The sequence below is a fragment of the Melitaea cinxia genome, chromosome 27 (genome assembly GCF_905220565.1).
Source record: "Melitaea cinxia chromosome 27, ilMelCinx1.1, whole genome shotgun sequence".
Lineage (NCBI taxonomy): Eukaryota > Metazoa > Arthropoda > Insecta > Lepidoptera > Nymphalidae > Melitaea > Melitaea cinxia.
Window position 1 is genome coordinate 5,280,206 of NC_059420.1, and position 15,486 is coordinate 5,295,691.

Consider the following 15,486-nt stretch of genomic DNA (forward strand, 5'->3'; position numbering starts at 1 on the left):
GATAAAGTACACATGGCCACAGATCAAGTTACCCAAAACCAGCATAAATGGAACTCGCGCCTTGCGTATTATCATACTTAGGTAACCCGTCGGAGTCCCGCTTATACTGGATTTGAGTAACTTGATCTGTGCCGTGTGTACAACCGCACTCATATGACTAAACAAACAATTAGAGAGAAACTGGAGAAAAAAAGTTAATCGTACTCATTTTAATAAAAAGAGTTTTATTCATAAATTAAAAAATCAAATTTTACATCATTCATTTCTTTGTAAATTTGTATCCTGAGCGTTGACATTACTTTCGCCTGTAGATGATGTTGTTGCTGGGGTATAAATTACGTCATAAGACGTGATATTAAACAGGCCGCTTTCAGTCGAAATAAGAGTTTCATTGGCATTCACTGCAGCAGAACTAATAGCATTGTCGTTAAGACTCGAAGTATCCTGGATTATACTATTGGTTTGGTAATCTTGATTTATCGGTGACAAACTGTCAAGCTCAGTAAAAGCACTAGAACTTGTTGTAGGTATGGGACTGTAGTATGCAGGTTGTGTTTGACTTTCCATTTCCATAACTATATTTAACACTTTTGTTCTGAACATTAGTTTTTGATATCTAGTGAATCTTTTTAATGAAGGCTGCAGAGACTGAAAGAAAGCCAAATCCTCACTTTCTAGCTCCAGTTGATTAGACTTTAAGCATTCTAATAACTGTGCCTCAAATTCAGATGGTGCTTGCTTTTTAGATTTTACTTGTTTTTGTTTTGATGTTGGGTGAGAACTTTCTTGACGTGAAGTATCTGGTTGCGTGGACTCATTAGGTGTTTCTAAATTACTTTGTTCAGACATTTCTTCACAGAGTGACTCTTCTCCAGCAGTTTCCGTTGTACTGTCTAAGAAAGTCAAAATGTCATAGTAAGAATATTTCTTCTTCTTCTTCTTACTCCCAGAGCCGGATGGCTGATTTTTTTCAGATATCTTGTCTTTCTGGTAAGTGTCCCTTGCTGTTCGCCAGCGTTGTTGTATTTTCTTGTCTGAAATGACAAAATATAATAAGTAAGTGGCAAAAGTACACACAGTTTCAGATCAAGTTACCCAAAACCAGTACCAATAAACGGAACTTGCTAGGGCCTCGCCGGGCGCCGAGTCGTCTACGATAATAAACAACGCATGAGTCCTGTTTATACTGGTTTTGGGAAGCTTGATCTGTGGCCGTGTGTACAAATCTGATATTAGTTGGAAATTTAACTGCATTCGATTAAAGGCCCTCCTTAATTCACACATGTTGTCAACTTTACACTGTCTCATGAAGCATTAGATAAATCAAGCAATATATATATACCTATACAGAGTGGAAAAATAAGGCCGCAGTTGAAGGAAAAGTACCCTTAGGCGCAACGCAAACGGCGGGCTGGCGCAGGCCGGTCAATTTCGCCGCGAACGATAGCGCAAAGTGAATCTTATACTAGACGCAGACGGCGCGGCCGGGGCGGCGCGGCGCAGACATCGACGAAATAATTCATTTTTTACAAAAATAATTAGAACTTCATTTAAGGATTTTTGGAAAAACACCGGATTGAATCGGGCAATTTGTTTATTTGTTACAGTAAAATTTGCCATCATCAAAATTAAGGTGAAAACTTCCGGAAGTCACTAGCGCTGTAAGTTTTTAATTTGTTTTAACAAAAATTTGCTTTATTTGCATCTGTCAACCTTCATGAAGGAGGACATCTTGTAATGTAAATATTGCCTGAAATAAACGATATTTCATTATATTATATTATATATATTTATTAGATTCCTTTCATTTGCCGGAAATTTTACCATAGGGGTTAATTTATACAGAGAAGATTTCTTATAAAATATTTACAGCATAGTTATGTGTCTCAAATCTGCTAAAAGTGGCCACTTTTAGCAGATATGAGATACATAACTATACTTCGAACTTTTCATATGAAATCATAACTGCATAAATACCCCCCTATGATAAAATTTTCGGCAAATCATAGAAATCTAACGTAGCTATAGTACTGTAGTTAAAACGAATTAAAAACTTCTAGCGCTAGCTACTTCCGTGCCCTTTCACCTTAAGGGTATTTATTTTTCTTCTGAAGTAAAATTCGAGCGGTGCATGCTGTCTTATGTCTGATGTCAGCATTATTAATATATTATGTTATCATATTATTAATATATTGTTTTTGTTTTCAGATATTTGGCAACTGGTAATACATTCACTGATCTACACTATTCCTATGTGATTGGAATTGCAACAATTAGCGAAATAGTAAGACAAGTTTGTTACATAATATGGATTGAACTAAAGTCTGAATGTATTCCACAGCTTAATGGGATCAAATGGAAAGAAATCGCAGAGGGATTTCTCACATATACAAATTTTCCTAATTGCTTGGGTGCAATTGATGGAAAACATATAAGAGTGATTCGGCCGCCGCACAGTGGATCACTATATTTTAATTATAAGAAATATTATTCTGTAGTGCTCCTCGCAATGTGTGATGCTGATTATAATTTTACATATATTAATGTCGGTACCAGTGGAAGCAACGCCGATTCAACCATCTTTAGAAGGAGTCAATTGTATACGAAACTGGAAAGTAACACGTTGGGTATCCCTGACCCGCAAGAGTTGCCTATTATTTGCCCCGAAGTAGCTTATCCATCTAGTGTAAGAGCAAAGTTGCCGTTCGTGATAGTGGGAGACGAGGCATTTGGTTTATCATCACATGTGATGCGGCCTTATGCTCGTGATAATTTACCTTACAAAAAGAAAATATTTAATTACCGTCTGTCCAGAGCTAGAAGGTACATAGAATGCACTTTTGGAATTATGTCAAATAAATTTAGAATATTTCACAGATCCATGAATGTCAAGTTAGATCTAGCACAATTAATAGTCAAGACGGCATGTGTACTTCACAATTTCATAAGGAAACGGGATGGCTACAAGGTCAGCCATACATTTGTCACAAATGGTTTTACGGGACCACTACCCAGGCAGCAGACTGAAAGTAGTAATACGTCGGCAAGTAATATCAGAGATATATTTGCAGATTACTTTATCAATGAAGGAAAAGTCTCCTGGCAACACCGATATATAATTAATTAACTAAACTCAAAAGGTTTTAGAAGGTTTTTGATGTTATTTGTGAATTAAATAATTATGCTTATATTAATAAAGTAATGATGCTTGTATAAATAAAATAATGAACCAAACACATACCCGCCTCTTTTCTTTCCTCTTCGCTCAAATTTTCGTAGTTAGGTGCCAATTCCTTCAAAATATCTCTCCATGCAGCCTCCCTCGCGTCCCTGTTTTTGTATAATTCATTGCGTTTATCCCACAAAACGGGCCGCAGATGAACTTCAATGATTACTCGTTCTGTATCGATTTTCATTTCGGTAGTACAATACGGCGCGTGCGCCCCGCTCGACTCTAAAATGGGCACTGAAGTTGTAGGCAGCGCTTACGCATGCGGATACCCCGCACCGGGGTGACGCCCCGCACAGCGCCCCGCGTCCCGCGTGCGTTTATCACGCTTTACAATAGATACCTATATGAAATTGTTCTTTGCGGATGCTACGCATGCGGTCCAATCCCGCGTGCGTGAGCAAATCCGCGTGACACTAAAAGCGCCCTTAGATATTAATATTTTCACTAATAACAAGAACGCACAAACGAAAAATTCAAATTGAATTGTCATAATATTACTCTGTGGTGATTCGGATTGCAGATGCGTTTGATGATGATGTTGAAATTGTCAATCGCATTTTCAATTAATCCATCTTTTTACTAGTTGTGTTCTTCCAAAATTATGACGTGATCGTCGTATCCAGACCAATCTTCCTCTGTCACTTGGTTCATAGCCATCTCCGTTACTTCCGTTCACATCTCTCTTGATTTTGGCCCATGCTAATTCAATTGGGTTTAAATCGCACATGTAACAAGGCGTCAACCCTAAAACCCCATCTCCGTGACTACGGTTAAGCTGGTCCATTTTAAAAGTTTTTGTTCTTCTAGTTTCTGCTTCTTGAGGCGCATGTAATTTTATTAGCTCAAAAAGCTTGACTTTTATCCTGCTTAGATAGATCAATTCCACATTCCTCATACACAATTAAAAGAGTAAGAACAAAAATAAAAGTAACAAATAAAATATCTTAATAGCATTGATAATATCACACTCAAATACAGTGTATGTGTCCTGCAGAATCGCAAAAGGTATATAAAAGATCAATCGTACAAAAGATCGACTGATTTTCAGTTACTACTTGTTACGGTGAGAGAGCACCATGCTTGGTTTGTGAAGTAATGTTGTACTACCCGTTCGCGCCAAGTTTGCCGTTTGCGATACGACGTCACTCAAAGCGTAGCGTCAGTTAAACATTTAAAATATTTTCTATTTATTATTATTTAAAAAAAATCGTATATATCGGTAAAATTAGACACATTAATTTCGTTTATTCACTAACTTCATAGATTCAACACCAGATATTTCACTCTCCTTGTCACTAAAAATTGAGTCCGTATCACTCTCTGAATCTGCCCCCATTGAAATTATGAGTTCTCTTTCATTTAATTCTTGCAGTCGATCACTTTCCTAATATTGCTGTCTTATGCCCGATTTCTGAAGTCCCCAGATAACTTCTCGCTAACTATTGATTCATTAAAGTTAAACGTAAGATAAACGTCGGTTAACTGTCACTGCGTTTCTGAATACGTAACAAACCATTCAATAACTATGTAACTGATAACTAGTTCCTTATTTGCAGCTAGATGGCTCTGTTTAAGAGATCGTGTCCAAAATTGACTTTATTCGTTTAATTCATCTTGAATACTAGTTTTATTTACTAGAATAGTTTTTCCGGGAGTAAATGAGTGGCTTAACAGTGTTTTAGTTAAAAAAATATGATAAGTCATTATTTATTAATGACATCATTGTCCACTTTATCTGTGAGCATTGTCATTGTCAATCGTGTTTAAAACGAAACGCCTTTCCCTCGTTCTCGTTTCAATTCATGGTTTTTGCTTTGTCGTGTGATTTGAGAAGTTTAATATCGTATTCGCTTTATCAATTCTTTGAATTTTGACCATAATGGAATCTGCAAAACGCAATAAAAATTTTACTGAAAGAGAGAAGATGCTTCTTATCGAAGTGGCTAAAGAATTCTTGCACTGAATAGATAACAAAATAACGGACGGGACTTCTGTAGATGACAAGAAACAAGCTTGGTTCGAGCTGTGCAAGAAATATAATGCTGTCTCGGAAACTGGATATAGGACTGAAAAGCAGTTACATGCCTTATATGATAACATAAAGAAAAAGGCAAGAAAAAATATGAGCGATGATAAGGTAAGTCGTATCGTAGTCGTAAAGTAAATGTATTGTTTACTTATTTATTTAAATTTTTTATATAATTACCTATACATTTCTCATGTGCTACTCCTCAGAGTAATATATTCATTGACTATCATCATGTTACACAATAGTGCCATAAAAGAATGTTATTACTTCATGTTAAATTTTAATTTCAGTCGGAGATGTACAAGACAGTAGGTGGACCATTTTGTCCTAAGATAACCCAAATTGATGAGAAAGTTGTGGCCTTATTGACTCCTCAATTCAAACCACTATCGAACGAATTTGACTCATCCGCACCATATTACAACTTAAGTAAGTTCAAAGAGCTTACTAACATAGAATATATCATTTTGTTGAACGTTTCATTTGCAATGCATCTAGCATAGGTTCTTTACTAGTGCTGTACTTTTAATTATAAAAAAAAAACAATTACAAATTCACATACAATATAGAATAGAATAGAATATAATTATATACTCAATTATTAGTACACTGACAGTTATATCAGTGTTACGTGTTTTACATGTCAGTACAATCATCAAGAACACAGTTGTAACAATGTTTTATTTATTCATTACAGATATTGAAACATAAGTATTAAGTAGTGATGAACACCCGGGTAGTTCTCAAGATATTCTCATAGTAGAGGAAGATTTGGTGTCTAGACCCAAATCAACTTTTAATAAGGAAGTTGAATGTTCCATGATTTTTTAGCATATTATTGACAAGCAAATTTAGTCTTAGCAATATATGCTTCATTTACAATGTTTAATCTTCTTTTTGTTTTAGTACTAACATCTATACTCGCTGTTTTATGCACATTTAGTATCAGCTGTAATATATATATATCCTCCTCACACTCAGTATCTTGCTTATAGAGTATAGCTCTTTTGTGGGGAATTGGTAAGATTTACCGTACATAACTTTTTTAACAACGCCCTTTGACTACGTTCTAGTTCAAGGAATTTAATTTTTGACGCTCCTCCCCATACTGGTATGCAATAGGAAAGTAATGATTGAACAAGGGCTGTATAAACTTGGTTTAGAACGTTTTTTTGTTGCTACATGTCTTAGAGTTTTAAAGATATAGATAAATTTTCTAATTCTTCCAGATAATAAATGAGAATGCCAAGACAATCTTTGATCAATGACTATACCTAAATATTTGGTCTAAGTTATTTTATCAAATCATCTGCAGATATACTTCTTATAGCATCGCGTGTTAACTTTTCTATTTCTTTTTCTGATTGTGATACGTCTTTTTCGGCCACTCGCTGTTTCATAATATTCCAAATGTACTTTATCGGATTCAAATCGCATTGATACGGCAGTAGCCGCAATACTTCGTGGCCATGATTTTTAATTATTTCGTCTATCTCACATTTTTTAGGTGGCGCGTTCCGTTTTATAAGACAGCTCAGGATTTGTAAGATTTTCTTGGAAGTTAATTTTCCTTTCGCGTAACACATTGTTCAGTTTCCTTTAAGGAATTTGAGTTTGGCAGTCTGTCAATCTGCTTACTATGATTTGGTGGATTCTCAAGAACAATAATCGAATAAGACGGCATATTTGGCAAGAGTTTCACCTTTAACCATTTGGTGAAATTTTTATTATCCATTTCATCGTGGTAATCTCCACTTTTACTTTTGCATTTATACAATAGCTCTGCGTTTTGGATAAAGCCATTGTCACCTCCAGTATGCACAATTATCCAGCGCTGCCCAGGATTATGGTCTTTTTTTACACTTGCATCAGTAAAATTTTGCCAACATTTAACCACGGTATAGTGACTGTGTATCCAAGTTTCATCTAAGTAAAACACTGGTTTTTTGCTCCGAGTTCATCATTTTCCCGCAGTCGTCCTAAATGCCTTGCCCTCCAGGCAGCAATTTCTGGTTTTTGTATCAAAAAATTGTGTGCCTTTTTACAATTTTTAAACTTACAGGCCAGCTTCTCCTGTAATATTTTCCATAAGGTGGTTTTTCGCCCAGGGAAATTTAATTCCGACTTTGCAGCGGCAACAAAGTTTTGCAGGGTAGGTATTTCTTTTTTCACTGTATAAAAGCTATTTATAATTATTATTTATCGTTGTGTCCATTTGTTACGAGGGGCGGCTGAAAAGTTCTGAGCCTAGGGCATTAAGAGTCTAGACAAAAATCTAAATAAAATTTATTTTTCAATATAGTCCCCCTGAACTTCAATGAACCTTTGACATCTTTTATAGAGGGCTTGTGTCCCTGATAAAAAGTAACCCGCGTCTTTGGCTAGAAAATGTTCATTAACGGCTACCTTCATCTCTTCATCATCCCCAAATCTTCGTCCCCGTAAGTCTTTTTTCAAATTTTTAAATAAAAAATAATCGCTAGGTCCCAGATCTGGACTATAGGGAGGGTGATTTACTTCATCGAAGCCAGTTTCTCGCAAGCCTTGCCTCGCAATGCGCGCCGTGTGAACCGGCGCGTTATCTTGCAAAAACAAAATTCCTTTGCTGATTTTACCTCTTCTTTTTTCGACAATGGCTTCGCGAACTTTTTTTAAAAGCCCAGCATAATACTCTGCATTCATTGTAGTTTTTTTGGAAGGTAATCGATGAGCAAAACTCCTTCGCAATCCCAAAAAATGGTGGCCATGAGTTTTGGAAGCCGATTTTTCCACATTGAACTTCTTCGGCTGTCTTTCCCCCTTCTCTATCCACTGCATTGACTCCTGTTTTGATTCTGGGTCATATTGTCGGATCCATGTTTCATCAACAGAGACAATACGAGTGCAAATTTCTTTCAAATTATCCTTGCATAAGTCAAAAAACTCTTCAGAAGTTTCAACGCGCCGCTGCTTGTCAAGTGGCGTGAGCATTTTTGGCACCCAACGCGCACTGACTTTATTCATATGCAAATGATTGTACATAATATCTCCAACTCGTTCCTTCCTAAAGCCAAGCTCTTCTGCTATCTGCCACAATTTTATTCGGCGTCCAGTACATTTTTTTTTACTTTCTCGATGTTTTCATCGGTGACTGCGGTGTTCGGCTGACCCGAACGGGGGTCATCTTCCAGAGTCTCTCTGCCTTGTTGGAATAGGCGTGTCCATCGTTTAACCGTGGCTGACGACGTCCAGATTCTTCATATACACTAGAAGTTTCTTTAAAAATTTCTTTTGCTGTTTTCCCCTTTTTAACGAGTAATTAGATGACGGCGCGATGCTCAAACTTCGTTAAGTGCAGTGATGACTCAGACATGGTGATGTTTACGGTTCAATTACTCAAAGCGTAATTCAAATTCAAATTCAAATTCAAAATATTTTATTCAGCATAAAATTATTACAATTTCTTACTGAACGTCATGAGTCTACTACCAGTTCGGAAAGAAGAAGCCTCTGACCTGAGAAGAACTGGCGGAAGAAACTCAGCGGGACTAATATCATATTTTTTTTTTTTTACAGTAATGTTTTTTTTTTTTTTTTTTTTTTTTTTTTTTTTTTTTTTTTTTTTTTTTTTTTTTTTTTTTTTTTTTTTTTTTTTGCTTGCTTTTTAATGAAGCTAATGATTTTTTTTTTTTCGAAATGTCCGGGCACTTAGGCAACCGGCCGCGAAGGAAGATGTGGGCCCTTTTCGGCGGGCACAGGGGTGACGTTCGTCCTAAGGGTGTCTCCCAGCGAGATCGCACCTCGGCTTAGAACGTCGTCGGGATGGAGGAGGCGCTATGCGGAGCGCTGCGGCGAGTTGTGGACGGTCGATGCGCCTAAGCGTATCCGAGCCGTCCTAACGCGGGGGACCTCGTCTTCGCCGGCAAAGGCGGTGCGTGAGTGTTCGGTGTGTGGGTGTGTTACCTACGAGAGGGGCGTTGGCTGCGGTTATTCTATCATCGGGGTCTGTCAAGACGTGTTTAGGACGTCTAAGTCTCGTCTGTACGCTTCCTCTACCTACGTAGGAGCAGGCCTCTGCTACAAGAGGGTTGGGGTGTCGGAGTGCTCTCTCAAAAAACCTTGAAGAAAGATTTTTGAGATGCTTGGTGATTGAATCGATCCCAAAGTCCTTATGGAGGTCGACGTTACGCACGTACCACGGTGAGGCCGTGGCCGTGCGTAAGAAGTGGTTCTGCAACGCTTGCAGCCGTTGGACGTAGGTGGGGTGACAGCGGGCGAAGACTGGACTCGCGTAGGTCATGATAGGACGTACGCAGAGTTTGTATAATGTCGTCTTATTTCTAAGAGACATTTTACTCCTTCCGCATAGCATCATATACAGCCTACCGAGTACGAAGGCGGCTCGGTTACGAACGCGATTGATGTGGGACTTGAAAATAAGTTTCCTGTCTAGAGTGACTCCGAGATATTTGGCTTCTTTTTGCCATGGGATCGGTGTGCCGAAGAGTTTGATTGTCTCCGGGCGCCCTTGTCTCCAAAATACGAATTTTGGGTTTCGGGTGAAGTGCACCGCTGAGCTTTTCTCGGCGTTGACCTCGATTCTCCACTTCCTGAACCACTCGCCTAGTGCGGTGGTCGCAGATTGGAGTCGTTTGGACATCATGGCTACGGAGACGGAGGTCGTGAATATAGCAGTGTCGTCTGCGAAGAGAGCCAGCTTGGTTGCTGAGCTTTGGCTGGGAATGGGGATGTCGTTCGTGTACAGAGAATACAGGAACGGAGAAAGTAGGGATCCCTGTGGGATGCCGGTGCGTATCGGCCGAGGCGACGATAACGTGCCTTCGACTCGATAGCGGAAGGTGCGATTCGACAAGTAGTCTCGTATGATGAGCACGAGTCTGTCTGGTATTTTTAGATTGTACAGCTTGTAGATTAAGCCGTTATGCCAGACTTTGTCGAAAGCTTTCGCTATGTCGAAGAAGAGAGCGCCCGTCGAGTGGGCTTTCGATTTAGCGAAACCGGACAGGATATGTTCGGTGATGCGGTGCACTTGGTAAACTGGAGAGTGTCCGGCTCAGAATCCGAACTGCTCGTCAATGAGCGGAGGTTCCATGGTCTCCATGGCTTTCTTTAGTCTATTGAGGATAATTTTCTCGTACACTTTACCGAGCGTGTTGAGAAGACTTATAGGGCGGTAGCTAGTAGGGAGGTTCCTGGGTTTGCCAGGTTTGTGAATACCTATAACTATTGCTTCCTTCCACTGGTCGGGAAAGGAGCAGCCAGCCAGGAGGGAGTTATAAATCATTACTAGGAGGGCGAGTAACTGCCTTGGAAGATGCTTAAGCGTCTTGTTTGAAATCCTATCGGGCCCCGGAGACTTTTTTGCGTGAAGGCCTTTGAGGATCGATTCAACCTCCTCGACGGTAGTCGGAGGGAGTGGTTCGTCAGTAGGCGGTGAAGCCGCCTTGCGCTCTACTTCAAAGTCCACCTTTAAGAGGTGACTTTGATCGACCGGCTCAGTGCTTGGCGAGCATTGGCTCTCCAGGCTACTAGCAAGACACTCGGCCTTATCCAGATCGTCGAGGGCTGGAGGGAGGTTCGGACGTAGCAAGAGGGGTATCGTGGTGACAGTGTCGCTTCGGAGAGATCGCGCTAGCGACCAGTAAGCTGTGTGCGAAGGCGTGAGCTCTCCGAGGCGCCTACTGTGGCGGTCGTCCCTGAGTTCGGCGAAGCGTGCTTTCACCTCCCTCTGTAGGGCACGGAGTTTCCTCCGATTGTCGTCAGTCGGGTAAGTGTCATGGGCTCTAGTCTGCGCGTTCTTGCGCGTAATCAGATCTTTCAACTCCTCCGAGAGTTCCCATCGCTCTCCAGGGCGATTAGGAATCTCCCTTGAGCAGTGATCGATCTTTTCTTTAATAAAAGAGGTGAGATTTAACGCGGCTGCTTTCGCGACATCTACGGAGTCAATTGTGTCGGGTATTCTATTTAAATTCTCGTTGGAATCAGTATTATTTAACTCGATGTCGAGTTTCTTGAAATCTATTATGATTTTAGTGGGTTGGAGGAGATCCGGGTCTGGTCCTAGCTGGATTAGGACGGGGCGATGGTCAGAGTCTAACTCGGATACCGTCTCTATGGTTCGTAACTGTAAGGTCACTCCCCTCAAGATCGCTATGTCGAGTATGTCGGGTAAGTCACCGTTCCTATCGGGGTAGCGAGTGGGCGTCATAGGGGCGATCACTTCGAAGTCGAAGGTCGGTAGTGACGTCAGTCTGTCTAGTTCCCTGCCTTTGGTATTTGTTCTACGGGAATTCCAGCGGGGGTGTTTACAGTTTAAGTCGCCGGCCAGAATGACCGCGACGTCCAACGAGAGTAGTGATCTTATGTCACTTTCTAATAGGGGTTTGCTCGGAGAGGAGTAGGCTGATATTATTGTTATGGGCTGATGGCCCGTCAAACTGACTCGACACATTGACACCTCGATGTTGAGAAGCGTGGGTGGGTCGAGCGGAATGCAGTGCAAGGAAGACTTATAGTAAATGATAGTGCCTCCGCGGGCGGAGTCCCTATCATTTCTAACGAGCCGATAATTAGACATCCTAGGACTTCTAATTGACGGCTTGAGGAAGGTTTCCTGCACTAACATGACGTCGACGGGGTGGTCCCTCAGAAATTGACGTACTAAATCAATTTGCCGGATAAGGCCGTTTGCGTTGAAAGTAACAACGCTGAGCGATCGCGGTTTATTTCTCGCGTTTGTAGCCATTAAAAACTACAAAGGGATTGCTCTATGAGAGCCGCCATGCTGTCAAGATTAGCCCTGACACTATCTAAATAAGCCTTCATGCCTAGCAATTGGCTTTTCGTGACTGCTTCTGGTTTTGATGCCGGAGAAGCGGTAGTTGTAGGGATGCCGTTGGACAACGGTCTAGCCCAGGCTCCTAACAGGTTATTGACCTGAGGGGTCTTTACAATGGATGCGGGGGTGTGCTTTTCCGCCCGCGGGACTGTTTGCTCCGTGGGAGGAGCAGAGGGGACGGTAGTTTTCGCCGGCTGGGATTCGGCGGAAGCGGGGCTGGGCTTGGAACTCGTGTTGGAGTTCTTATGGGCTTTGACAGCCCGTGGGCGTCTGCGCGGGGCCTTCGGGCAGCCGCGGTAATTTGCTGGGTGCCCCTGCGATTTGCAGAGGACGCAGCTGGGAGGAGTTAAAGGGTCTGGGACCTTACGAGGACAGTCCGTCGTACTGTGGTCTCCTAGGCACTTTACGCACCTAGGCCTCGTGCAGCAATTGCGGGCGGAGTGCCCGTATTTTTGGCAGTTGTGGCATTGTCCGGGGACGCCACGTTTGAGAGGGGCCTCTACAGTGAGGCCGGAGAGATGGCACACTGTTTTGATGTTATATATTTTCTTCCCTTGCGGGGAGAGATCGAGAACGCACAGAACCATATTGTATGGTTCTTTAGTGCGAAGATTGTACATCCTGTGTACTTCTTTAATGGGAAGGTCCTGGGCTTTTAAGTCCTCGTGGATCGACTTAATGTCGATCTCTTTCGGGAGCCCGCGAATGACGACGCGCAGCTGACGTTCGTCATCAAGCGCATGAGTGTGATAGCCGACTTTTTCGGCACGAAGTAGGGTCGAGAGTTTACGGTGGGAGTCAGAGTCCGGTAACGTGACTCTGATGCCCTGCGCTGTGGATTGCGCGTGGGTGAAATTAATTTTCTTGGCCTTGATTTTGGCTAAGATATCGTTCCAGGACCTAAGGTCCTGTATGTAAATAGGCGGAGGCTTTTTAGGCACCGCCGAAGTCGCGGGAGTCGCGTTAGTCGCGGGAGTCGCGCTAGGCGTGGAGCTTGCTGGCACACTGGTTGCTTGCGAAGGGTTCGGGGATGCGGGGGGCGTGCGGCGGGCATTGTTGGCCGCTGAAGGGGTGGCGATGGCGGGTCTTTTCTTGACAGGGGGCGGACTCGTAGAGCTACCCTTGCGGCGGTTTCGCTTTCTTTTCTTATTTTGGACGGTCTCGAAACCGTCCGAGTCTGAATCGCTTCCGGTCGGTGAAGCCGACCGCGATCGCGACTCTGAGTCGTCGCCGTTCGACGACTCATTCTCACTTTCGGTATCCATCGATACCGAATCGGGGGAGGCCGGTCCGTCGGGAATCGAACCCGAGGCGGCAGCGGTGGGGGCTACGGAGGCCGCGTCCTGCTCGTCGAGTTCGCGGTTTAGGGTCTCTAAGACCTCTGAGAAGCGGGTGGCGAGCAACTTAATGAGTCGCTCCATTTTTAATTAACTATGTCCCTAGTGGACACGGGGGAAGAAAAGGGGTATGTTGCTCCCCTGCCGGGGCAGGGGAGGTGAGTGCCTACGGTGTGGTCCCTAATGAGCTCTGCCCGTAGGTGACAGAGATGAGTCCCTAAGACTGACCTGATAATCCGGGTTGTGTGATTGGTCGGCTCGGCTCCGGGAGGAGCGGGCCCGCGTACGCGAAGACACTAAAAAGTCCTTGCACTTATAATGTCCGAGCACAAATACACTGAAAGTCCAACAGTCTATAAACCTATCGAACGATCACTGCACTAATCTGACCTAATGACAGTCCAATTGTCCAATTGTTCGTGGCACTGCACTGAAAGTCCAAAATGTCCGTGGCACTTCAATCCTGTTCGGCGACTGCCGCTCTCATCGAGCGGCGGCGGGCGACTGGGTCGTCGCCGGGTGAGCTCGCGGTTACGCTGGGGAGCGGACGCGAGCGATCGGCGGGGGCCGAGGGGGGTGCGTGTGAGCGCACCGTGTGTGGGGCGGCGGGGGCCGGGGGCGCGTGTGATCGCGCTGCGCACTGCGTCTGATACACGTCCGACTAGGTCGGCTATGGACACCACTCGAAGCTAATGACGTGAAACTTGGCTTATATAGTGGGTAGATGTCGTTCAAATAGTGACCCACCAGATAAGTAAATAGTACGACTGCAAGTACTCTAGGCTCAGAACTTTTCAGCTGCCTCTCGTGTAAGTTTCTTTGACGGTTCGCAGGAAAGTGGAAATAAGGTGCCAATCAAACCACTAATAGTAAATTCATGCGACGCACATAGGAGTATTTGCGTGATAAAACCGGTCAAAATTATTTTGCGTGTTTTTTGCAATGTAATCGAATGAAAGACAAAGTTTATTAATATTAGATATTTATTTTAAAGTAACTTCACATAATATTTGGGATTAAAACATGTTTTGACTAAAAATATTTAAAAAAAAAAAATTAATAGTCAGACTCTAACTCTTCGTCTTCATGTTCTTCGTCTTCTTCTATACTTTCGTCACTATCATTTTCATTTGGAGGTAAATTTGGTGTGCTCGCGACCATTAGATTGATTGCCTCCGTTGAAAACGGCTTACTCTTTTTGTGCTGCTTAGGTCTATTACAGCTTAAATATGGGTCTGAAGTCAGTAACAGTCTGTTTAATATATCCCTGTTACAATCAAGTCGTGAAAATTTTCTGGCAAAATTAAGTCGGTAATATCGTATGTGCTTGTTGCGGGCCTCGGCTGCCTCTTCCGATAATTGACCGATAGGTAGGATTGCAGTCGATATGACTTTGGCACCATGCATTAAAATTTTATGAATAGTTGGTGACATAGGATGCCAACCGTACAAATTTGTGTATATTTTTGCAGTTTCATGTGCAAAGGCTCCAAATTTATCTACATCAATGCTGTTCCCACTCGAAATCACTTCTAAAATTACTTTAAATCGCTTTATTAAACCTACATTTATACCTGTGATTTCAGAAGAACATTCCGCGTCAGCAAAGAATCTTCTAGACGTATTACCGTCATTAGAGGTCCCGAATCCTGGCTTGGGAATGTCTACGAGTAGACCCATTTTTTCTTTAAATTTCATTTGAATTACTTTTTTCGTTTCTTTAACAATATTTTTTTCTTCGACTGTCCGCGCTTGCCACTTTTTAAGTGGTAATTTATAAGCTAAATGTAACAGTGACTCGAAGAAACGAATTCTAGCATGAAGGATTGACAGTCCAAACTTCAGTGCTTCTTCATTGACTTCCTCTGCTACAATTAATTTATTAAAATCTTTGGAAGTCTGTCCGCAAATGTAACATCTCATAGTGGATGCAGTATCAGTTGCAGCATTGCATACTTTTCCGTCAATCATTGTTAACATCATTTTATGCGTTATTTTACCTAATCCATTAGGTGTAGACAATTGTGTTTCTTTTAAATTTGCAGCTTGA

General features: G+C 42.1%; 1 protein-coding gene and 1 long non-coding RNA gene across 2 annotated transcripts; one reads left to right on the forward strand and one right to left on the reverse strand.

Moving 5' to 3' along the window:
* Window positions 1-255: 255 nt before the first annotated feature.
* Window positions 256-3,650, reverse strand: LOC123666907. Its single transcript, XM_045600925.1, has 2 exons — window positions 3,242-3,650; window positions 256-1,034 (listed from the first exon to the last, which is right to left on the reverse strand). The coding sequence occupies exons 1-2, from the start codon at window positions 3,414-3,416 to the stop codon at window positions 256-258; spliced, it is 954 nt and encodes a 317-aa protein (XP_045456881.1). The 5' UTR covers window positions 3,417-3,650.
* Window positions 1,695-3,234, forward strand: LOC123666802. Its single transcript, XR_006745342.1, has 2 exons — window positions 1,695-1,739; window positions 2,209-3,234. It is a non-coding gene; the product is annotated as an uncharacterized LOC123666802 (long non-coding RNA).
* Window positions 3,651-15,486: the final 11,836 nt, after the last annotated feature.